Genomic DNA, 26661 nt, shown 5'->3' on the forward strand with positions numbered 1-26661 from the left:
AAAAAGGTATTTTTCCAATTCCGGATTTCACTAGACATCATAAATTGTTCCCTGTAAACTGAGTCTTCCTCTTGAAGTTTTTGAATACTGTTACTGATTGAAAATGAATTTTTGTCAAGATAGTAGATATATTGATTTTTTTCTTGACAAACAAATCTTTTGGGGTATTTGCCTGAATCGGAATGATGGTATGGATAGCTGAAGTCACTCGTGAATAGTTCTGAGGACTCTTGACGTAGCAATATCGATCAAATTAGAAGACATTCTCATCAGGACCACCAGAGTCTATTTATGCCACCCAGTGGGATTTAGTATCCAAAATTCACTAGAAGAAACCATATTTTAGTAAGAATGCTTACTGAGGTGAGCTAAAGCTCTAGAATTTCCAGATGAGAATGTTAAAGCTTCGTTGTAAATTAGCATTATTGAAGGCCCCAATTCAACCCTTGAATAAGCTATTTTTCAAGAGCTAGTGGATCCTTTTTTATCAGTTTATAATGTCTCCTCCTTATTATGGTACTTGAATCCATGTTATTATAGTGTAGACACTGGGCATAATGAGCCCACTCATCCTTACTAAATACCTTATGTGTAGGCAAAGCAGTAGCTGTGGGTAAGAGCTAAAATGTTCAAGCTAGCCTACATTTCAGACAGTAAAAGTTTATTCCTTCATTCACCCTAAATCTGAGGTTCCTACAGCAAATCCAGGGGTGAATATATTACTATTGGCAGTAATAATATTTGTATAGAGTTTAACAGTTTACAAAATTCTTTCCTGAGTTTTAATTCTCAAAATAATTCTGTGAACTTCTCTTCATGTTTATTTTCTACATATGAGGAAAGTAGAATACAAGTTCTCAATTAGAAGCATATTTTTGGTTTATTAATTTTTAGGAGTCCAAAAGTATTCCTGATTTTATAGAACAGTGTGAAGTGCCAATGGAAAATTAAATAAAAACTACCTCATTTGAATAGCTTCTCTCTTGAAAATGACACATATTTGGATAGTAGTATCCTTCCATTTGATTATGTGGGATGCCTGGGGTATGTTCTGTATTTACTTTTATATCTCTGAGAAAAAGAAAGTTTCAGTGTTCACAATTACAAATTTAACTTTCTCACCCTACTTCACTCTTACCATTTTAGAAGTTTCCTCAGAAATAGAAATTTTCCATAAATTGATATTATTTTGTTTATTAGCTACAAGTGTCCATGGCAGTGCAACCTAACCATGCAGCCAACTAACAGCATATCTAGGAGGCATAATCTCTTCTAGGAAGTCTCACAGAGGACTGAATATATTATACCAAATTTTGTTTATACTTCAGAGGTTTCCAGGACAAAAAACTTATATATTGAGTTCATAGCATATAAGAGGCACTAAAAATCTCAATAATATCTTAACTAAAAAATAAAACTACCATATCCAAAAATCCCACTTCTGGGTATACATCCAAGGGAAATGAAATCAGCATGTCAAAGAGATATCTGTACCCCCATGTTCATTGCAGCATTATTCACAGCAGATAAGATATGGAAACAACACAACCTAAGTGTCTGTTGGGTGAATGGATAAAAAAAATGTGAAGTGTACACACACACACACACACACACACACACACACACACAATGGAATATTATTTAGCCATAAAAAGAGGGAAATCCTGCCATTTACAACAACATGAATGAATCTGGAGGACATTCTACTAAGTGAAATAAGCCAGACACAGAAAGACAAATACTGTATAATCGTCCTTATATGTGGAATCTAAAAAAGTTGAACTCATGGAAAGCAGAGAGTAGAACAGTAGTTGCCAGGGGATGAGAATTGGGGGAAATGGGGAGATGTTAGTCAAAGTGTTACCAGCCTCCAAGTGGAGGATTTTACAAGTTCTTGGTGTTCTTGGGGAAAAGAATTTCAGGATGCACTATGTAAGCCAAGCAGGTGACAGTTTTTATTTAAAACGAAAGTATGCTTTCCAGGAGGAAAGTGGGCAAGTTTAAAAGACAGCAGCCGCACTGAAAGGAAGTGGTTTTAGATCTTTTGAAGTCTTACTAATTGAGGGGAGGAATATTCAAGGCCAAGGGGTTGGCTTTTACTAAGAATTTGGGTAGTAATTCCAAGAATTGGGTTCCCTCCCATTTCCGTACTTTATATGGTTGTCTTGGAACCGTCAGGGTGATTTCAAGGGTGAACAAATTTTAACATTACAATGTAAATGATATTGTAATTAGCCAAAGTTCACGTAAGGTGGCAGAGATAGCTGATAAGCTAGTCAAAGCCAGTTTTTGCCTGCGGTTATCAGCCCCTCTAGTTAGCTTCTGCTCAAGAGTTGTTTATTTTAACACCTGTACCCGATCTGCAAGTCCCTGCATCTGGTCTCAGCCCTGTCTCCCAGTTTTCTACTCTGACAAAAGGGTACAAACTTTCAGTTATAAGATAAGTTCTGGGGATCTAATGTACAACATAGGGACTATAGTTAATAATACTATATTATATTCTTGAAATCTGCTAAGAGGGTAGATTTTCAGTGTTCTTACCACATACCAAAAAGTGGTGACTATGTGAGGTGATGAATATTTTGATTAACTTGATTATGGTAATCACTTTACAATGTATACATGTATCAAAACATCATGTTGTACACCTTAAATATATACAATTTATATTTGTCAATTATTTCTCAATAAAGCAGGAGAGAAAAGATCTCAACTAATCCTCTATGACATAGAACACATTTTCACAATGATTGGTAAGCCAGTATCTTAGTAGGATGAAACTATGCAACAACCTTGGAAAACCCTTTGTTTCACACTAATGATATGATGTACATTTATTACCAAGATGACTTCAGTGGAAGAGTAACTCAGATGATGGCTACGCATCAATTTTCCCAGTAGTTTGGGAGGGTTGAGTGGTAGAAATAAAGAGTCCCTGCATGATTAGGAAACATTTCCAATTTGCAGGTTACTGAAAGGCAGTAGTTTTGCCATCCTTCGATAAGCTGGCATCCTAGAGGAGGGTCAAATAAAGAATGGTGTTGTGACAACTTAGACCTAACCACAAAACACCAGCATATTTTAAAGAGAAGGAGTGAACACACTTGGCAATAGAAGCTAAAAATTGAGAGACTACCAATTAAGGCTCTGGTCGCCCAGCCAATGTAATTCATTCTCTGTTTTGGCACTGGCTACTCCATTATTTCTCCTTGTGCTGTTCCTGTATTCTGCTCCCTATTTAACCCACGAAAAAGGGTGATGGCACTACAGCTGCTGTAAACATGAAGCTGCTGAACAAATACTTCCCATAAGGACCTTCACTGTAGCTTTCAATCTTCCACCTGTATTGTGGGATCTGCCCTTCTATTTCCCTGTCTACTTCAAGGTTATTGAGAGTCAGTCATCCCCTAGCTATCACCATGGTGTGAAAAAGAAACGTTAGAGACTGCAAGCTTGTTGTAGAACTTAACCTCCGGTACTGGTACACAATATTAGATGGCATGAACTGTTATTCATCTTGCTCAAAGGTTAAACTACCTGCACAAAAAAGTAAGCAACATCACAAGCTCCTTTTATACTTTCACAGTAATTAGGTTCTGTTTAATGATAGATAACTAAGATTTTAATTAATGAGAATTTAAACTACAAAGATGTACTGGATCCACTCCCAGCAAAGGTTAATAATAAATTCATGTGCAGTTTTAAAATGTGACAATTTTCTGTAAAAATGCCATTTTCAGTAAGCAAGTTATCTGTAGAGATAATTTCTAAAGAGTGCATAACAGTGACACTAATTTTAATTGGTCTTGTCCCATTGATGAGAAAGGGTCTGGATCTTGCCAACTACTATATTTTTTTCTATAACGTCCATTTGCTGCTTTCCTCTTTATTTCCTTCTTTTTTAAAGGTTGGCAAGTTTAGAATTTTCAAGAATCTGGACACGAATGCATTTTTATAAAGAAATGTCAAAAGTTTTCCATTATACATTATTACTCCCTGTACCAACAGGTTGATTCACAAAAGGCTGCAACAAAGCAAGTCAATCAGATGCAAACTAGGTTAACAGAAAAAAAAGTCCACAGTGAGAGAAGTGCTGAGTCCTGTGCAACACAGAGAAAAGTGCAAAAGGAGGAGAAGCTCATTGGACTGATGAAGAATGAAGCAGCTCAGGTGAGAGGGGCTGTTGGGTTTTTTTCCCCTTAATGTTACATTACAATATGCCTTTTGGGAATAAAGACATCTTATTTTCTCCTGAGGGCCAAGGTTGTATGGTTTTGTTAAATGAGAAGAGACAGAACATCCTAGCCTGCTGAAAAATCAAAAGCCGCCAACACCAGTTATCACAGAAACAGAACAGCAGTGAGCACATTTGCATACAGATCTGATTTCTTTCTTTATCCTAAGAATGTAATGAAGTACACTTAAATTTCTTATGCCATCTATGATCCATTAGGGACTCTTAACATATTGTATACTTTTACATTGGTTCCTCAAGTCGAACCCTTATAATTAAATATAAGTGAAGTGTTTCCCTGTCAATATGGTTGTATTTTAAAATGATGTATTTTTTACATCATTCAGTCATTTGCGTAGATAGTGACTCACCTTTAGCAGATGACTCATTCAAGCAACAGCAAAAGTCCTTCCTAATCTAACCTTTTTTGACAAGAAGGAGAAGCATACAATGTATTTATGTCTGTAATGAAAAAATATTAAATTTTGTCAAAATGTCCAACATTTTATGTGATTTATACACTAGTATTTTCCCCAAATGATTTGAAGTAGTTTACCCTATGAAACAGGATAATTTAATACCCCACCTTGTATACCCTACCTCCAAGAAAAATTGATATATCAGGCAGCTGGGATGTTAATCACTAAACTGAGCACTGAATTTGGCTCTGAACTTCTTGGCAGCCAAGGCAAAAATTAGAAGCATAGTAGTTATACATTCCTCATCCAACCAGCAAGCATACAAGTTTATCCAGAGAGAGATATGCTTTTCTCAGTATTATTAGGAATCTTTTACATTTATTCTGGTATAAAATAGTAGCATTATTTGTAGGTTTATTTTAAATTTATATAAAGGAATCTGTTTCAAATGGGTATATTTTATAGTTCCCATTTATAAAATTAAAGACAAATATTGCTTGGTGATACAATTTAAGATTCTAAATCTCTCTAATCTAGAGATTCTTCCTCAACTATTACTGTGTACCAGAATCACCTGGCATACAGAAGTAGGGAGGTATTATAAAAATACTGATGCCTACGTTTCAAGCAAAAAATGGATTTATTTTGGCTGAGGTGACAATGGGGTATGGATGTGTAGATTTATCACTCCAGAAAGTCCTTTGTTTCTTTCCCGGGTCAGCCCCCTTCCCCTGGAGGCAACCACTGTTCCGACATTCTGATTTTCATTGCTAGATTACTTTTGCCTCCTCTAGAATTTCATATACATGTGGTCATACAGTATGCATTCTTCTGTATCTGGCTTCTTTCACTCAGCTTATTTTTATTTATTTATTTATTTTTTGAGATTTATCTGTATTCATGCATGTATCAGTGACTTGTTCTTTTTCATTGCTGAGTAATACTCCACTGTATAACCACATCGTAATTCATGTGTCCATTCTCCTGTTAATGGACATCTGAGCTGCTCCTGTTTTCTGGCCACCAGGAATATAGTTACTATGAACATTCTGGCACAAATCTTTCTATGGGCATGTTTCATTTCTCCCGAGACATGGACTTGTTGGGTCATAGGGCAGCTGACGTATAGTTCTTGAAAGTGACTCCCACCAGTAATGTACAAGAGTTCTGGCCATTCTGCTTCTTCCTCAATATTTGGTGTTATCAATCTTTTTACTTTTAACCATTCAAACATGTGCATTAGTACCTTATTATGGTTCCAATTGTCATTTACCTCACATCTAATAATTTTGAGCACTTTTGCATGTGTTTACTAGCCGTTCATATATCTTCTTTTATAAAGTGTCTTTTCAAGTGTTCTGACCAATTTTATTTAGATATTTGTCTTTTTACTATAAAGCTGTGGGAGTCCTTTATATAGTCCACATAAAACCCTCCTGTCAGATATCTGTATTATAGATATCCTCTCCTAGTATGTAGCCTGCCTATTCATTTACTTAATAGTGTCTTCACATGAGCAGAAGCTTTTTATATTATTCATTACTTTTATTTGAAGTTTATCAGTTTTTTTCCTTTAATAATTTTTTTGAATTTTTCCGGTAAAGAAACCTAAGAAACCTTTGCCTACCTCAAAGTCACTAAGTTCTTTTGCTATATATTCTTATAGAATGCTTATAGTTTTAGCTTTCATTGCTGGGTCTATGAGACAAGATCAATTTTTGTGTACGGTGTGAGGTAGGGGTTGAGGTTCATTCTTTCCCATATAGCTAGCCAGTTCCGTATAGCTTTATATTGCAGCATCATTTGTTGAAAAGATTTTCCTTTTCCTAATTGAGTTTCCTTAGAGCCTTTTTCAAAAGTCAGATAGCCATGTAAGTGTGGGCCTATTTCTAGACTCTATTTTCTTCCATTTGTTTCTTTTTACACCACCACCACACTGCAATTACTGTAGCTTTACAGCAAGTTTTGAAATTAGAAGTGTAAGTCCTTCAGTCCTTTTCTTTTCTTTCAAAAATGCCTTGGCCATTTTAGGTACTGGTCTCCTCCATAAGATTTAAGAACCAGCTTGTCGATTTCCACCATAATGGGCCTTGGATTGGTAATACGTTCAGTGTAAAGATCAGATTAGTGAGAACTGGGATCCCAGCAATGTGCCCTCCAGTGCATGAAACTGGTACTTCTCTCCATTTATGTAGATAGCCTTTAATTTCTCTCAACAATGTTTTATAGTTTTTAGTGTAGACATCTTATACATCTTCCATTAAAATTATCTCTAAATGTTTTTTGTACCTATTATTTTTTAAAATTTCATATTCTAGTTATTTGTTGCTGGTAGATAGAAATATAATTGATTTTGTATATTGACCTTTTGTCTTGGACCTTCCTAAATTCACTTATTAGTTCTAGTAAGTTTTTTTTTTTTTTAAATAGATTCTTAGGATTTTCTACATAGTTAATCATGTTTTTTGTGAGACAGGTTTACCTCTTCCTTTCCAACATGTATGCCTTTCATTTTGTTATATTATTACACCTGCTAAGATTTCTAGTACTACATTGAATAGAAATTGTGAGAGTGGCCTTCCTTGCCTTGCTCCTGATCTTAGGGGGAAAGCAGTTTTTCTTTCACCGTTGAGTTAGCTGTGGATTTTTCCTAAATGTTCTTTATCAGGTTGAGGAAATTTTGTCATATTTGTTGAAAAATGAATTCAAGTAATCAATGAGCATTGAGATCTCTTGAGAGATCATATGAACATATGATTTTTTCTCCTTTACTAGTGTGATGAATTACATTGATTTTTGAATGTTAAATCAACCTTTCATTTGTAGGATAAACCCCATTTAGTCATGATATGTTAATCTGCTGAATTCGCTTTGCTGAATTCCAACTCAAATCCTGCTGAATTTTAATTCTATGAAGGATTTTTATATCTATATTGAGGAGAGATATTGGTTTGTAATTTTCTTTTCTCACAACATTCTTGTATGGTTGTTTTCAGGGTCATTATGAGTTGGAAGTGTTCCCTCTGTTTTCAGAAAATGTTTTGTTAAGATCTGTCTTTCTCAAATGTTGGATAGAATTTAGCAAGAAAACCATCTGGGCGGAGAGTTTTGTGGGGAAAAATTTTAATTATGAATTTACTTTCTGTAACAGATGAAGTGATCATTACGTTTCTTTTTCTTCTTGTGTCAGTTTTGGTAATTTGCATTCTTTAAGGAATTTGTCCCTCTCATCTAAGTTGTCAAATTTATCAGCACTGAGTTAGGATATTCTCTTATTATCTCTTTAAGAACTCTCATATCTGTACTAATGTCCCTTCTTTCATTCCTGATAATGGTAACTTTTGGTTTCTTTCTTTTCTTTTTTTTTTTTTTGATAGCCTAGGTAAAGGCTTATTGTTTTCATTAATCTTCATAAGGACTAACATTTGGGTTTTCTTTTCTTTTTTTTTAATTCACTGTTGTTTCCTATTTCACTAATTCTTTATCATATCCTTCCTTCTACTTATTTGGGTTTAGTTTATTCTTCAAGATTCATAAAGTGAAAGCTTAAATCATTGATTTTAAGCCTTTTTTCTTTTATAAACTATATACTTAAAGCTATACATTTTTAAGCTGTGCTTTAGCTGTATTCCACAAATTTTGATATGTTGTGTTTTCATTATTGTTCAGTTGAATATATTTTCTAATTTCCCTTGACTTATTCTTTGATCCATGGATTGTTTAGAACTATGTTATTTAATTCCTAAATATTTTTGAGATTTGCTTGGTATCTTTTTGGTATTCATTTCCAATCTAGTTTTGGTGTCATCAGAACATGTTCTCTATTATTCCAGTCCTTTAAAATTTATTGAAACTTATTTTATCCCTCAGCAGAAGGCCTAGTTTGTTGAATGTTGCTTGTATACTTTTAAAGAATTGTATATTCTGAAGCTTGGGGGTGTGCTGTTCTTTAAATGTTAATTAGGTTAAATTGATAGTGTTGTTCAGGTCTTCTATATCGTCACGTTTTTGTTTTATTCTGTCCTTTTGTTTCTTATTTAATGACAAAAGAATATTAAAATATCAACTGTAATTGTAAATTTGTCCATTTCTCCCTTAGTTCTATAAGTTTTTACTCAGTGGATTTTGATGCTGTGTTAATTAGATGCGTACAGATTTAGGACTGATGTTTTCTTGGTGAACTGTCCTGTTTATCATTATGAAACATTTTTCTTTCTATCTGTTCAGTACTCTTTGACTTGAATTCTACTTTAACAATTCCAACCTTCCTATGATTAGTATTTATATGTTGTATCCTTTTCTATTTAATCCATCTGTCTTTATATGTATTTTTGTAAATAGTATATAGTTGTCTCACTTTTTTATAAATCTGACAAACACTACCTTTTCATCGCTCTGTTTACATTTAATGTTATTATTGATATAGTTGAGTTTAATCTACCATTTTGCTATTTGTTTCCTATTGTTCCATTTGTTGTTTGTCACATTTTACCTCCTTTCTGCTTTATTTTGGACTGAGAATTTCTCTCTACTTTCTTGGCTTTTTAAAACTATACTTCTTTGGGTTTATTGTTTCTATAGTGGTTACTGTAGAGGAGGGGCTCAGCTCTATGGCCTATAGGCCAAATTCAGCCAACCACCTATTTTTGTTTTGTTATTTCAAAATACTAAGGATGTAAAATGTTTTGGTTACATGGATACCTTGTATAATACTTAAGTCGAGACTTTTAATGTGCCCATCACTATAGTGGTGTTCATTGTACCTGATAGTTTTGACCCCTCATCCCCTTCTTACCCCGCTTCTTGGTTTCCATCGTCCTTTATATCTCTTTATGCCCGTGTGTACCTATCATTTAGCTCCCCATTATTAGTGAGTACATGTGGTGTTTGTTTTTCCATTCCTGAGATACTTCACCTGGGATAATGGAATCCATTTCTCTCCAAGATGCTGCCAATGATATTATTTCATTCCTTTCTATGGCTAAGTAGTACTCCATGGTATATATATACCACATTTTCTTTATCCACTCATAAACTGATGGGCACTTAGGTTGATTCCACATCTTTTCAACTGTGAATTATGCTGCAATAAACATTTGAGTGCACGTGTCTTTTTTATAAAATGACATCTTTTCCTTTGGATAGATGCCCAGTAGTCGGATTGCTGGAACAAATGATAAGTTTACATTTATTTCTTTGAGAAATCTCCATGCTGTTTTCCATAGAGGTTGTATTAATTTGCAGTCTCACCATCAGTATGTAAGCTTTCCTTTCTTTCTGCATCCATGCCAGCATCTATACTTTTTTGTCTTTTTAATAATGACCATTCTGACAGGGGTGAGGTGATATCTCATTGTTGTTTTAATTTGCATTTCCTTGATGATTAGTGTAGTTGAACATTTTTTCATATGTTTGTTGGCTATTTGTCTATTGGATGTATAGCTTTCAAATATTTTCTCCAATTCTGTAGGTTGCCTACTTAACTCCGTTGATTACATCCTTTGCTGTGCAGAAGCTTTTTAATTTTATTGTCGCATTTATTTATTTTTGTTGCCGCTGTATTTGCCTTTAGGCTCTTAGTCATAAATTCTTTTCCTAGGCCAATGTTTATAAGAGTTTTTCCTACTTTTTCTTCTAGGATGTTTACAGTTTCATGCCTTACATTTAAGTCTTTTATCCATCAGTTTTAATGTCTTTTATCAATTGTAATGTTTCCTTTTTTATTTCTGATTGAGCTTACTTGAGTCCTTTCTCTTCTGTTTCCGGTTAATCTGGCTAGTGGTCTATTGAGTTTATCTTTTCAAAGAATCAACTTTTTCTTTCATTGATCCTTTGTATTGTTTTTTGGTTTCCATTTCATTTATTTCTGCTCTTACCCTTGTTATTTCTTCTGTCCCATGTGCTGATGAGAATTCTACAGTTTTTGGGTAGAATGTTCTGTAAATGTTTGTTAGTTCCATTTGTTCTAGAATTCCATTTAAGTCCAGTGTTTCTTTATTGATTTTCTGTGCAGTTTTGTCAGTGGGGTGTTTAAGTCCCTAGCAATTATGATGCTATTGTTTATTTCTTTGCTTAGATCTAGTAGAATTTGCTTTATGAATCTGGGGGGTTCATATATATTTAGGATTGTTATTTCTTCTTGTTGAATCGCTCCCTTTACCATTATATAATGACTGTCTTTGTCTTTTTTTTATCATTGTTGATTTAAAGTCTATTTTATCTGTTATGAAAATGGCTATACCTGCTCACTTTTGGTTTCTATTTGTGTGGAGTATTTTTATCCATCCTTGTATCTTGAGTCTGTGAAAGTCCTTGTGGATTAGATGTGTTTCTTAGAGACAGCATTTATTTGGCTTATGTTTTTTCATCCATTCCGTGTCTTTTAAGTGGGGCATCAAGATTATTTGCCCTCAGTGTTATTATTGATATGTAGGATACTGTTCTGTTCATCATGTTGGATGATAGATACCTTGTTGTTTTGTTTTCCCTCTTTTGCTATTGCTTCATAAGATCTTTGAGCTTTAGCTTTTAGATGTTTTACATTGGTATCTATTGTGCTGTTTCATGTATAATGCACTTTGGAGTATTTCCTGTAGGGCTGGCCTAGTATTGACAAATTCCTTTAGTGTTTGCTTTTCTGGAAAAGTCTTTATTTCTTCATCATTTATGAACCTTAGTTTTGCAGGATATAGAATTCTTGGCTAGCAGTTGTTCTGTATAAGAAGACTAAAAATGAGGCCTCAATCCCTTCTGGTATGTAAGGTCTCTCTGAAAAATCTGCAGTTAGACTGATGGGTTTTCCTTTGTAGGTTAGTTGTTGCTTTTGTCTTGCAGCTTGTAGAATTTTCTCATTCAGCTTGACTTTGGCCATGTTGATGACTATGTGTCTCAGAGATGTCCTGTTTGCTGTGAATTTTCCTGGTGTTCAGTAACCATCTTATATCTGGGTGTCTGAATCTTTGGTGATACCAGGGAAGTTTTCCTCAATAATTCCCCTGAATAGGTTTTCCATGCTTTTTGCTTTTGCTTTTTATCCCTCAGAAATACCTATAATTCGTATATTGGCTCATTTCACATAGGCCCATATCTCTCTGAGAGATTATTCATTCTTCTTTATTCTTCTTTCTACATCTTTGACTGACTGGGATAGTTTGAAAGCCTTGTCTTCAGGCTCTGAGATTATTTCTTCTGTTTGGTCTAGCCTGTTGTTGAAGCTTTCTGCTATATTTTGAAGTTCCCTAAATGACTCTTCATTTCTTTGAGTTCTGTTATATTCTTTCTTACATTGTCTAGCACTTTAGAGACTTTTTCATTTTTTTATTGATGTCTTGAAATATTTTTTTGCTTCTTTGTGTTGGTTTTCAATTTTCTCTTCAGTGTCATTCATCTTATTTACCATCCATATTCTGAATTCCATTTATGACATTTCGACAGTTTCTTTTTGGTTGGAGTCTGTTGCTGTAGATCTGTTGTGATCCTTTAAGGGTGTCAGACTGGTTTGTTTTTTTTCATTTTGCCAGAGTTCTTTTGCTGTTTTCATCTCATCTGAAAGCTCTTCTTTCAGCTCAGGGCAGATAGGTTTCCAGCACAACTGTTCTTTGCTGAGGACTCTCCTACTCAGTGAGAAGGAGAGGTCCATAGATGGCGCTTTGGGGACCTATTCCAGGAGAGTGACTGGCATTGGAAGGTGGATGCACTGACAGCCTGTAATGCAGCTGTTCTGTGTTGCCTCATTCTCCTGTGATTGTCATAGTCCACGTCGGTGCTGGATGAACTCTAAGCATAGTGGTTTCTTATTCTCCAGGGTGTTATTGAAAACGCAGGCAGGGGCTGAGCAAGTCCCACTCCATGGAAACTGGCATTGTGGGATATTGCTCAGCCTGGGTCTCCCTACAGTGGTGGCAGTGGCAGCTTGGCAAGGCTATCTAAGCAGTGATCTTGGGTGTCAGGGCTTCAGGCATTCGCTGCAGGGTCCAGGTACGATGGTGGCTTGTGGCTAGCAGGTACCTAACAAAGCATTCGGCCAAGGGGTCAATTCCCACGAGGCAGTGGGTGGGAACCCCCAGGGCGGGGCTATGGGGACCAGCAGCACTGGAGATTCAATGGCGGGGGCTGCAGGGCCTGGTGGTATGGGAGCCTCAGGGGTGGGGCCCCTCTTTCATGTGAGGGGAAAGGGTGCTCAGCCCCCTGTCATGGGCAAGCAAGAACATCTGCTCTCCCTGCTCCCTCCCTAGGTGATGCAGAGTTTCTGTAGCAAAGCTGAGCCCTATGTAGACCAGGCACTCTGGACCCGAGAGCTCAGAATGGCATCTTCTGCAGTGATCTGGGAACAGAGGTCACCAGGCTCCTGCTGTGCCCACTCTCCAGTGCAATGTCGCTGTACAGACTCCAGGCAGCTCCCTGATCAGTACGAAGGTCTGCAGCAGTGGTGGGAGCCCCCTTATAGCTTGGGCCGCAGTACTCACAGGGGAGCGTGGAATGCCAGGGTTCTCTCCTTCTGTTCTTCCCCATGTGTGGATGTCTCCCTCAGATACCTTCCGGTCTTGCTGAGTGAATCACCTCATCATCTTCTCCTTCTTTCTGATTGTCCTCTGTCACTTCTCTGATGATTTGTAATGCTGTGTCCAAGAAGGGCCATTCCTAGGTGGAGGTCCACCTGCAACTTTCTGTTTTCCCCTGGACAGCAGAGTGTGTGGGCTGCTTCTAATCCACTATCTTGCTGGGTAGCCCCCAACCACCTATTTTTGTAAATATTTTTATTGAACAAATCCACACTCATTTTCTTACATATTGTCTATGACTACTTTTGTGGTATAGTGGCAGAGCTGAATAATTGCAACAGAGACTGTATGGTCCAGAAAGCCTAAATTATTTACTATGAGGCCTTTTACAGAAAATGTTTGCAAATCCTTGCTCAGAGTAACTCTAATAGAAATATAATGTGAGCCACATATGCAATTTTAAATCTTCTAGTACCTACATTTTAACAAGTAAAAACAAGTAGATTTTATTTTAATAACATACTCTAATTAAACTAATATCTAAAATGTTGTAATCATTATAAAAATTACTGAGATATATTACATTTTTTCTAAGAAGTCTTCAAAATTTTGTGTCTATTTTATACAGTTCATCTCAGTTCCAACTAGCCATATTTCAAGTGTTCAAGTCACATTAGACATCACAGCTCTAGAAGTTACAATGTACACCTTTAACTCAACAGATCACAATCTACCTTGACTTAATATATCACTTAACATATAAAATAAGAACCTTACAAAATTATACTTCCATTCACCCCCATCCTTTGTGCTACTATACAGTTTGCTTTTACGTGTGTAATAAATTCTATGATATATTGGTATTGTTGCTTTGAGGAATCATTTTTCTTTTAAGGAAATTAAGAAAGGAAGAAGAAAAAATAGCCCAATATTCACTATTTCTTGAATTCTTTATATCTTCAATAGATCTGAGTTTACATTTGATATCATTTTCCACCAACCTAAAGAAATTCCTTTAACATTTATTGTAGTGTAACTTTCCTGGAAACCAATTCTTTCACCTCTTGTCTGTCTGAAAATATCTTTATTTCACCTTTACTCTTTTTTTGTTGAGGGGAGATCTAGGTCTCTATTTTATTTCTGCATTTATTTTTGAACATTTTACTTTGAAGTAATTGTAGACTTGGAAATTTTAAAAACAATACAGAGAGCTTGCATGTATCCTTCACCCAGCTTTCCCCAATGAAAACATTTTATGTAACCATAGTATAATTTTCAAAAGCAGGAAACTGACATTGGAATACTACCATAAAATACAAACCTTATTCAGATATCACCAGTTTTTACATACACTCATGCATGCACCACGTTCACCCTATAGATCTGTTCCATGAGCACAAAGAAATCCCTTATGCTGCTTTATACTGACACCTTCTTCCCAATCCTAAACCCTGGAAAGCATTGGTTTGTTCTGCATCACTGTAATTTTGTCATTTTGAGAATGCCATAAAAATCAAATCATATAATATACAACTTGTTGAGATTGGCTTTATTTCATTCACCATAATGACCTTAAGATCCATCCAAATGTTTCATGTATCAGTAGTTCATTTCTTTTTATCAGGTTATTAACACATTAACTGCCATGTGAGTTGTATTTAACTCATACTAGTTTTGAGCCAGGGGCCTCATGAAGCATATATAATTCACATGTCTCTTTACCTTGGGACCCACGTGAACTATTTTTTAAGTTGCATATACCTCACACACAGAAAACAATAAAAAATAAATTTTTCATTAAATTAGAAAGGATCGTTTTGTTTTCGAAGTTTTTATTCTATTTTTGTAATAAAACACCATGGCTCCAAGAAAAATTTTTTTTTTTCTGGTGTGGCAATGAGTTAAATATGAAATTTCCAATTTTGAATTGAAAGTTTATTTTATTACATCTCAAACAAAAAGCGGTACAGTTTATCAAAGTGTGTACCTAAACTATTGACACACTTTTGCCATCTTAATGGTAGCTTGCTTATGCCAGCAACAAAGAAGCCTAGAGACCAAGTGGCGATGAAATCGCAAAAGACATTTTCCACAGTTTGATGAGAATTGAATATTTTTCCTTGCATGAAGTGGTCCAAAGCCTGGAAGAAGTGGTAGTCAGTTTGTGCAAGGTCTAGTGAATACAGTGGATGACGGAGAGTTTCCAAGTCTAGCTTCCATAGTTTGATCAGTGGTGTTTGTGTGACATGTGGTACTGCAAGAGGATTGGCCTGTCTCTGTTGACCAATCTCAGCTGCTTAATCACAAGCATCTTCATTATTTCATCCAATTGGTTGCAATAGACATCTGCTGTCATCCACTGACCAGGTTTCATGAAGCTGTAGTGGATAATACCAGCGCTGGACCACCAAAAAGAAACCATTAGCTTTTTTTGATGAATGTTCAATTTTGGACTGTGTTTCAGCACTTCATCTTTATCCAACCATTATGCCCAATGCTTGTGATTGTCAAAAAGCATCCATTTTTCATCACATGTCACAATATGGTGTAGAAATGGTTTGCCTTTATGTCATGACAGCAAAGAAAGGCAAGCTTCCAGATGATTTCGCTGCTGATGCTCATTTAATTCACACGGAACCCATCTATCCAGCTTCTTTACCTTGCCAATTTGTTTCAAATGGTCCACTGTTGTTGGAATAGTAATGTGAAACCTTGCTGCTTAATTCACACGTAGGTTGAGATGGATTTGGTTCCACTACAGCTTCACCTTGGTCTCAGGTCGCCCACGTGGCTCATTTTCAAGATTAAACTCACCAGAATGGAACTTCTCAAACCACTGACATACTGTGTGTTCGTTAGCCACATCCTTCCCAAACACTTCATTGATATTTCGAGCTGTCTGCACTGCATTGGTTCCACAACAGAACTCATATTAAAAAATAACATGAGTTTTTGACTTATGCATGGTTTCACAGAAATTGCTCTAAAAAAACAAAATTGAAAGATAATCACAAGCCAAAACATGTGTTTGAAAGAATGAGGATGTACCTTCACAATTAAAAAAGAAAACAAAAAACAAAACCAAGAAGTGTCAAAGTGAAATGTCAGAGATGTCAACTGTCAAACTTAGTACTTAAGGAAATTGGACATTCCATACTTAATAACCTAGTATTACTAAATAGTATTCCAAAGTGTGGATACACTGTTGAAGAACATTTATTTCCAGCCCAGTTTTTGGCCTTTACCATTTAGTATGTTAGCTGTAGACTTTTTCTTAGATGTTCTATCAAGTTGAGGAAGCTGCCCTCCATTTCTAACATACAAGAGTTTTTATCCTCAGTGAGTGTTGAATATTGGCAAATGCTTTTTCTATATCAATTAATATGAACATGTAGTTTTTTTTCTTTATACTTTTTAACCATAATGGATGACACTGATTTGTGTTTTTGAATATTGAACTGATATTCTTTGAAGCAACCCCATTTGGTCATAGTGTATTATTCTCTTTATGTGTTTCTAAACTTAATTTGCTGGATTTTAGTGAGGATTTTTGCTTCTGTGTTCACGAGGGCTATTGTTGTAGTTTTCTTTTTATCCTACTGTTTTTGTTGGAAATGAGTTGGGAAGCCTTCCTCTATTATTTAATTTCTGGAAGAAAATGTGTAGAATTGGAGTTGTTTCTTTTTAAAAGGTTTCGTAGAATTCTTCAGTGAAATCATCTAGGCCTGGAGATTTCTTTTCTAACTATTTCTTTAGTAAGAGTGTTCAGAATATTTATTTCAAGAGTGTGCAAACTTTTCAGTAAAAGTTTAGGTTTTGCAGGTCATATGGACTCTGTCACAATTATTTAATTCTTACATTGTAGCACAAAAGCATCTATACAAAATGTAAATAAATGAATATAGTTGAGTTCCAACAAAATTTATTTTTGGCACTGAAATTTGAATTTCTTATATAAATAATTATCAAGTGTCACAAAATAGTTTTTTCAACCATTTAAAAATGGTATATTAACCCCTGATCTATTTCATCTTAAGTTACTTTTGCTAATTTGTGGTTTTCTAAGAATTGATCCATTTCATCTAAGCTGTCAGATTTTTTGTTGGTAGAATTGTTTTTATATTCCTTTATTTAAATTCCTTAAATGTCTGTGGGGTCTTTCAGGATATTTATTTTTTCCCAGATACCAGTGCTTTGTCTTTTCTCTGTCAATCTTACTAGAAGTTTATCAATTTTATTGGTTTTTTCACATAACCTGCTTTTGATTGATTCTTCTGGATTTTTTATTGTCAATTTCTTTGATTTCTGCTCGAATTTTTATTTCCTTTTCTGCTTGCTTTGGATTTTTTTACTAGTTTCTTTTAAAAAAATTCTTTAAAAATTCTTTCTCTTTTAATTGACAAAAAATTGTATATATTATGGGGTATAATGTAATGCTTTGATACATGTTTACATTGCAGAATGATTAAATCACACCAACAAATCCAGTATGTCACATACTTGTCATTTCTTTTTCTGGTTTCTTGAGGTGGAAACTTTGATTCTTAAATTTAGGCTTTTCTTCTTTTCTAATAGAAGTTATTAAATTTCCCTTCTAGCATGACATTAGCTGTGTCCCACATATTTTGATATGTTGGATTTTCATTTTCATTCAGTTCAATATATTCTTTAATTTCCCTGGGGTCTCTGACCCATTCAGAGAATCTCTTTAAATTTTCAAGTGTTTGGAGATTTTTCTTATTATTCCTTTCCTTCACCTTGACTTTGGTTTATTTCTTCCTTTTTTTCCTAGTTTAGGTAGAAACTTAGGTTATTGATTTGAACCGTTCATTTCCTCTAATGTAAGCATTCCATGCTATAAATGTGCTAAGCCCCATTTTAACTGCATCCTGTAAATCTCAGTGAATACTGTATTTTTATTTCATTCAGTTCAAAATATTTTGCACTTTCCTTTGAGACTTCTTTTAATATCTTAATTATTTAGAAGTATGTTGTTTAATTGTCAAGTGTTTAAAGATTTTTCTGTTATCTTTATGTTCCTGATTTCTAGTTTGATTATATTATGGTCTAAGAACATAAATATTTTAAGGGTTTGTTTTGTGACCCAGGACATGATTTATCTGGTGAATGTTTGAGTTACAGTTGAAAAGAACATGTATTTTTCTGTTTTGGGGTAGAGTGTTCTATAAATATCAGTTAGATCCCATTGGTTTGTGGTGTTACTAATTTCTTCTCTATCCTTGCTGATTTTCTCTCTGGTAGTTCTATCATTTACTAAGAACAGGGTTTTCCAGTTAGGAAAGTGTAAGGTGCTGCCTCTTTGCTATTTGTTTAATGCATAGCAGGGATAATTAAGGGCAAGCTCCTTTCCACAGTCTTTGAGGCAGTGGGAAGTAGAGGGTGCTGTCTATCTGCTGGTGTTTGCTTAGTGCAGGGTGGGAGTGGTTGGTAGGACTCTACTGCAGTCTCTCTACAGTGCCCTGTGGGGAGGAAGAGAGGCACCACTTTTGCTTGTGTTAGTGCAGAGAGGGATAGTCTGTAAGGCTCTGCCCTATAGCCTCTGTAGTATCTGGTGGGGAGGGACGGAGGGAGGCCACCTCAGTGGCGCAGGCTGGAAATGGTTGATAGGCCTCTGTCTCACAATTTCCCCAACACTGGTAGGTAGGATAGGTTACCACCTTAATTAGCACAGGGATGGTCAACAGGGCTCCACTTCGGTCTCCAGAGTGCTTGAAGGGGAAGGGCAGGTGTATTCCCTGGTTAGTGCAGGGTGATGATAGTTGATAGTATTCCACCCTACAGTTTCCACAGCACCTGGAGAGACGGGGAAAAGGTACAGTTTCTTTCATGGTGTTTACCTAGAGTACAGTAGGTATAGTCAAAAGGATGCTGTCCTGTAGACCTGCCCTCCCCCACGGCTATTGGTTAGGTAGAGCAGGCTTTTCTTGGGCTTTTTTTTTTTTTTCCTGTCTGTGTATATTGCTGTTTCCAGGCTGCTTTATGGCCCAGGCTGGGATACATAGGAGGCACCAAAATGAAAGGAGGATGGGGATCCATGGGTAGGTAATTCCTTGTGTCCTGAGGTCCCTAGCCAGTCTGCCTTTTCTACAACTTTCAGAGTGTTCTGATAGTTGCTTTTTGCCCAAGTCTTTAGTTGTAATTGGCAGGAGGAATAGGGTGGAATGTACTTACTCTTTCTTGTCTGAAACTAGATGGCCCTCACTTTATTTCGAAGCCTTCATTGAGTATGAAATTTTTCTTTCAGAACTTTAAAGATGTTTTTACCCTGTCATCTTAGGTTTTTTTTCTGATAAGAAGTTAGCACTTACTCTTATTATTGACCCTGTATATAATGTATCTCTCTCTAGCTGCTTTTGCTTTTTACTTTTGGTTTTCTAAGGATGGTTGTCTTTGTTTATTGCACTTAGGGGTCATTGAGCTGCTTTTATCTATGATTTGATATTTGTCATCAATTTAGAAAAGTTTTCAGCTATGATTTCATCAATTTGTTTACTGCCTTAATTCTTCTTCTTCTGAGATTCAAATACATGTATGTTAGAATGCTTTACCTTTTTCACAGACAACTGAGGCACTATCTATTTTTTAAATCAGTCTTTTGTCTTCCTATACGTCTTTTTTGGGTATTTTCTTTTGCGTGACCTCTGGTTGATTGTCAAATCAGCTGATAAAACCTTGCCAATGAATTTTTCATTTTATACATTGTATTTTTCAGTTCCAGAAGTACATTATATTTCTCATTTCTCTGAGAATCCCCCATCTGTTCACTAATTATGCTCAACTTTTCCTTTAATTCCTTGAACATTTATGTAGATGTTTTATAGTCCTTATTTGATAATTCTATCTGGGTCATCTCTGAGTCTTGTTATTGTTCTCTCCTGGTTATAGGTCCCATTTCCTGGGTCTTATGTATAATAGTCTTATATAATCTTCAATGTGGCCTTTCTGAGGTCCGGGTTATTCTTGTTTCCTCAAGTATCATAGCCTTGTTTGTTTTAGGCACCTTATAAGTTATTCCATATATTTTGTCTAATTTTATTGTTTTGTATTTATTTCATGGGCTTTTACAGCAGGAGGGGAAGTCTGACAACTATTATTCATGGCCAAAAGTGGTATTGATATTTTTCACAGCTTCCCAGTTGATTCTAATGTGCATTCAAGGTTAATAACTGCACTAATGCAGGGTTTCTTGACAGCAGCACTATTGGCACCTTGGACTGGGTTATTATTTGTTGGGGGAACTTTCCTGTGTTGTACGATGTTTAGCAGCACTCTCGGTTATTTATCCACTAGATGCCAATAGTACTGCCTTCCAGTGGGATAACCCAAAATGTGTTCAGAAATTGCTAAATGTCACCGTGAGGCAAAATCATCCCAGACTGAGAACCTGGGATGCTGTAGTAGAATAGATTATTGCATCGTGTAAGTGTAGTGTGCAAACCAGCTATACTGGTATCATCTGGAGCTTCTTAGAAACACAGAATCTCAGGTCTCAACCCAGACCTTTTGAATGAGATCTGCATTTTAACAAGATATGATGATCTGTATGCTTTCTAACGTTCGTAAAACAATGCCATATACCAGAGGCCAGCAAAGTTTTTCTTAAAGGGCCAGGTAAAATACTTGAGGCTTACAGTCCACATGGTTTTTGTCTAAAGTATTCAACTCAGCCACTGCAATGCAAAAGCAGCCATAGACAATACAAAAACAAATGGGTGTGGCTGTATTCCAATAAAATTTTATTCACAAAACAGGCAACTGGCCAATGAGCCAAATTTTGCCCATTCCTGTTATAGTTATCTTTCCCAATCATACCTCTCAGTATACTGAAGACAGCTGGTAGTTAAATTCCTCAATGAATGCCTTCCCATTTGATGGCATTTGTTGTTGCTTAAAGAGAGACAAGGTGTTTAGGTTACCTAGTAGATGATTCTGGAAATCATAGTAGCTTGACTTCTGTTCTTACCTAGGTGGAGATATTTCCAAATCTTCCACATGTAAGTTATATTGTTAGCTTATCCTTTAGAAATATATGATTTGATGGCATAATTCTTTTTCTTTGTGGGAAAATGTTTTATGGGTCCACTGGAATAATTATTCACTTCTTTTGCGTTTAGTGAATAAAGATGACAAACTTCAGGAAAATTGCATTAATGTGACTTTGTTAGCTCAGACAGCAAAGAGTAGTTTAAAGTTAGGTACCTGATTCTCAAGTAATTTATTTCTTTTTAATAGGAAAGCTAAAGAGCCTTCAGACATCTTTTGTTTTATGTATCATTTGTAGGAAGCTTTTTTTTTTTTTTTTGAGACAGAGTCTCACTGTGTTGCCCGGGCTCGAGTACCGTGGCGTCATCCTAGCTCACAGCAACCTCAAACTCCTGGGCTCAAGCGATCCTTCTGCCTCAGCCTCCCGAGTAGCTGGGACTACAGGCATGCGCCACCATGCCCGGCTAATTTTTTCTATATATTTTTAGTTGTCTGATTAATTTCTTTCTATTTTTAGTAGAGACGGGGTCTCGCTCTTGCTCAGGCTGGTCTCGAACTCCTGAGCTCAAACAATCCGCCCGCCTCGGCCTCCCAGAGAGCTAGGATTACAGGCGTGAGCCACCGCGCCCGGCCAATTTCTTTCTATTTTTAGTAGAGACAGGGGTCTCGCTCTTGCTCAAGCTGGTCTCAAACTCCTGAGCTCAAACGATCCGCCCACCTCGGCCTCCCAGAGAGATAGGATTACAGGCGTGAGCCACCGCGCCTGGCCGGAATCTTTTTTGACGCTTCTAAAACTGCATCCAGAAAGTGACTTTTGGTGGGGAGGAAGGACGTTTGAAGGGTAGCAATTTAGAGGTTGAGGGGGTAATAGCTACCATGAAGAATGATGGTGTTGCAGCAACACATGTTTCTGGATGGAACTAACAGTGAGCAAAATTAAAATATTTTGTTTTATAAATTTTCCTTCTTCTAAGATACTTGATAAATGGTACAAGGAGAGTACCATTTATGCCAGAGACCACCAAAGTGAAACAGAAACAGAACTACTCTTAACTTGCCAGCCAGTTACAGTGGTGAGCAGGAAACTGATTCCTGGGACTTAGGCCGACAGGAATGATGATCAAAACACTGAAGTAGCTTCTGAAATTTGCATATAAGTAACCAATTAGTTTTATATTAATATCTATTGTCTACAGTGGTTGGTCTGTAGCTATGGATTTCCAAGAGACATGACACTATACCCACCCCTGAGGCAGTTTTCTTTGTGTATAGCCTTGTCCTTTACTCACTGTAAGTTGCCAATGTGTACCAAAGGTTCAGAATCATATTAATGGTCAAGAGCTTTCTAATTATGACTATCTTACTCTAATAAGATTAAGCCCAGTTTTGTGGTTTTGCCAAGAAAATTTACTTTCTGTATTATATCCTAGAGTATAATTTAAGAGATGGCCCACTTATATGGTTTAAAAAGAACCACTCAAGTTAGCCAGACTTGGTTGTTGGATGCCAGTAGGTAATTTATAAATTTAAAATCCAAGATTACTTTTTTTTCCTGAGAGTTTTGCTCTGTCACCCTGGGTAGAGTGCAGTGCCATCACCGTAGCTCACTGAAACCTCAAACTCCTGGGCTCAGGTGCTCCTCCTCCATCAGCCTCCTGAGTAGCTGGGACTACAGGCACATGCCAAGATGCCCAGCTAATTTTTGTATTTTTAGTAGAGATGGGGGACTCGCTCTTGCTTAGGTTGGTCTTGAACTCCCGAGCTCAAGCAATCCTCCTGCCTCGGCCTCCCAGAGTGCTAGGATTATAGGTGTGAGCCACCAACCCTGGCCAAAATCCAAGATCTTTACCTAAAAATTACTTCTCAGGAAAAATAAAAAACACAAAAACTTGATCTTGTATAACAAATTTTATTTAGCAGAGTACACAAAATAAATAACTGTATTTTTTCCACAGGAAAGCACAAGGAGAAGACAAAAATACCAAGAGTCTCAAGAACTTTTGAATGACGTAAACCATTTCCCACAAAAATTCAGCTATATACAATTCCCAAATTCATTTTATGAACCTCATCAGGATTTTCCCAGTCCAGATGTGTTCAGTAAGTCAAGATCTCCATCTTGGTATAAATACACTCCCACAATTAGTACAGGGATCAAAGACTTAGAAAGTTCTACAAGACTTTGGTCTACAATTTCTCAGTTTACTCTTAGTGAAGAGATAAAGGCAGATGTATATTATTATGGCTTCACCATACTTGTCCTTTTGGTGTTAGTATGTCTTGCTTTATATTTTCTCTGAAGATAGCAAATGATATCCTTGTTTCAGGGTTTCCTCTCAGACATTTTCAAGGTAATTGGCTTAAAGAAGAGCATATATCTTAATAAAGACACTCTAAAAAATAAAATTACCTTATACTAGAAATGTACAGTTTGGAAAATATTTTTCTAAAGTTTAGATCATCTAGGAAATCTAGAAAAGTTTAATTTTTTTATCAAGAGAAAACTGTAAATTAAAAAGTATTAATGCTGAAGACAATTTATTTTACAGAAAACTTCTATTTTTTTTAAAAGACAGGAAAGAACATGTTTCAAAGGTTTTAGATAAACTGATATCCATCTATCTTATAAAACACATTACTAAAAGCTAGGCACATTCTCTGAAATGTGCTTTAACAATTTGCTTACCTTACTACAATATGGGCATTCACCAAATATGATGTTAAAGCTCTGTCTACTAGTCAGTAGTCCTCTCAACCACTGAAGATTTTTAAAAGAAAAGGAACAGTGTCAGTATAATTACAAATTAGATACTCCAAATGTCATTTCCTTTCTTTTTAAGTGCACTATATTTTTATTCCAGATTTACTTTCTTAATTTTGTTTTGTAAGACTAAGGAGTGTATTTCCTGAGCCAACACCGGATATTAGTATGCTGAATAACAAGGGGAAAGCAACGTGGAATTTGAGAGCTAACCCACTGGTTTATAACTAAATTATGGGCCCCTAAAGAATGTGATGACAGCTATGCCCCTTCTCTACCCCCAAAGCAGATATGTACAGAAACAATGCATACGAGTTCCTGGGGTTCACAGACCTTCCCTAAATCCATTAATCACAAATTAAGAACTCCTACAGTAAAAGATACCATAGGCTCCTGAAAATTTAGGTCTTAGTTCAGTCTTAATCACTAACAGTGGGTTAATTCTCAATCCATTCATTACAAATATGAGGCAGTCAATTCTAAAAAAATTAAATGAATATTCATTACTACAAAAGAAAGCACATGTTCCCTAGAATATTCTGTAATTAGATCTGATATTTTATGATATTATATAAGGTAAATTTGATGTCTCTCCCTAAGTTATCCATTGGTAAGGTACAGATAGTACCAACTGCTATCTCTAATCACAAAAGTAAAGAGGTGATATTACAGAAGACACCGAAAGCATACAACTGCAAGGTGTTTTGTATATAGATGCACAGTTAATCGTGTATCCACTGTGCCCTAAGATGAGTGCTATAGAGAGCAAATGACTAAAGGCAGGAATGAAAGCAGACTTCACATATAGTAAATAAATAGTTAACGGCAATGCCTAAGAGTACCATAAGATGTTCAGATCACAAAAGGCATTTTTTGAAATATCAAAAGTAGGATTATTGCATTTATTCTATACTTGAATGTATCCTGAAAAGTAATAAGCTACTACATAATTGCTAATTCCCTTTCACGTTATTGCTACCACCACCCCCACATGGATGAAGCTATGGAGTTTGCATTGTGGTAACATAAGACAATTATGGAAAAATTCCAATGTACCATCAATTTAACTTATGTGTCAATAAGTTAGTCTATGAATATATTCAGGATAGATTTTCCCCCTTCTTGGATACTTGAGGACTTTTCTTTACTCATTAGTAACTATGATGAAAATATGAAGCACATGATCATCTGGAATAAACTAGTAAAAGGCGTTAATGGCAAAAGAGGAGATCACTATTGACTTAAGCAGATTTTAAATTCTATGTATTTTGTATATGCATACAACCTATGTTGTGTTAGCTGAAAAAAAGCCTTGTTGATGTTATTTTTTATTTTTTACCTCATATAAGCATATTTGATGGAAAGGTTGTCCACACTGGGAATTATCACATACTTGATCAGGAATGGCACCATCAAGTTGATAAGCATAACAAATTCCACAATCCATAGTAAAAGCCTTCAAAAGAAAAATAGTTATAAGCACATGTGTGTTTTTACTTTATTATTTTTTATTGATATACTTGTACATATTTTGGGAGTACATGGGATATTTTGATACATCTATACAATGTGTAATGATCAAATCAAGATAACTGGGATATCCATCACCTCAAACATTTATCTTTGTGTTGGGAACATTACGATTCCTTTCTTCTAGCTATTTTGAAATATGCGGTATAGTATGTGTGTTTAAAATATACAAGGTGAGAATAGGAAGAATGAATAATGATACAATACTGAAATTTTATAAATATATTAATAGTTTTTATAAAGGTAACTATTTTGCTGTATTACAGGAAATACGTCACTGTTTAGCAAAGCTATTTGTAACGAAGAGCATTTCCTTTTCATTCAATAAATATACACAGATATACATCAATGTCCCTGTAGTATGTAAAGATAGAAATTGACATTCGTGATTAGTAAACTGTGAAATTCTGTAACTAAAGGAAAGAGAAAAACATTACCACCACTTAGTATTCTGCAACCTTAGCAACTGTGTCAAAAATCAATTCTATCATTTTTGCGAGGGAGTGGTGTCTAATCAATTTTGTAAGACTGTACTACCATCCTTCACAAATGCTTATATCAAACTAATCAGAATTTTATTTCAGCCATCCATAAGAAGATAGTATAGAAAATCCAAACATCTCATTAGCTACTTTGGACCTTTTTCCTTATTATTAATAATAAGTATCTGTCATTAAACACTGCTGAAGACCATGAAAAGTATCCAGTTGACCTATGAACAACAGAGGTTTGAACTGCGTGGGCTCACTTATTTGTGGATTGTTTTCAACCAAACACATCAAAAACACAGTATTGGCGGCATGTGGAACCCACATATACGTGAAACCTGCATATCTGGGGGTTCTGCAGGGTGACTGTGGAATTTGAGTATGTGTGGATTTTGTTATCCGCGGGTGATCCCGGAACCAATCCCCAGCATATACCAAGGGTTGACTGTACTGATAACCACCAACTCAAAGGCTAACAAGTTCTTTGACACAACTGTTACTTGTAGTTCAAAGTCTATACTATAACATTCTTTGAATTCCTTGACTTTTCTGACTCATTTTTCTCTGAAAGCAGCCTTTAAATTTCATTATGCAATGCTGTCTGGAATATCAAAGCACTGATAAAACTTACAGATTTTTCCAGGATAGCACGAGCTGGAAAATCAATTTCTAAAACATCTTTCAAATTTTGTAAGAGACTATTTTCTGGATCCCTGAAAGCAAG

General features: G+C 35.8%; 2 protein-coding genes across 2 annotated transcripts in view; one reads left to right on the top strand and one right to left on the bottom strand.

Moving 5' to 3' along the window:
• The window catches only part of VRK2 (vaccinia related kinase 2), a 117164-nt gene extending 93583 nt beyond the window's left edge, over positions 1 to 23581 (top strand). Inside the window, exons 12-13 of the mRNA XM_012639178.1 lie at positions 4009 to 4170; positions 23114 to 23581. Coding sequence (XP_012494632.1) covers positions 4009 to 4170; positions 23114 to 23458 — 507 coding nt within the window. The 3' untranslated portion in view covers positions 23459 to 23581. The remainder of the gene's footprint in view (positions 1 to 4008; positions 4171 to 23113) is intronic.
• Positions 23455 to 26661, bottom strand: part of LOC105806108 (E3 ubiquitin-protein ligase FANCL-like) — a 5501-nt gene continuing 2294 nt past the window's right edge. Inside the window, exons 2-5 of the mRNA XM_012639179.1 lie at positions 26569 to 26650; positions 25259 to 25375; positions 23845 to 23916; positions 23455 to 23517 (exon numbers count right to left, since the gene is read on the bottom strand). Coding sequence (XP_012494633.1) covers positions 23482 to 23517; positions 23845 to 23916; positions 25259 to 25375; positions 26569 to 26650 — 307 coding nt within the window. The 3' untranslated portion in view covers positions 23455 to 23481. The remainder of the gene's footprint in view (positions 23518 to 23844; positions 23917 to 25258; positions 25376 to 26568; positions 26651 to 26661) is intronic.

Source organism: Propithecus coquereli, unplaced genomic scaffold (genome assembly GCF_000956105.1).
Source record: "Propithecus coquereli isolate 6110/MARCELLA unplaced genomic scaffold, Pcoq_1.0 Scaffold138, whole genome shotgun sequence".
NCBI classification, from domain to species: Eukaryota; Metazoa; Chordata; class Mammalia; order Primates; family Indriidae; genus Propithecus; species Propithecus coquereli.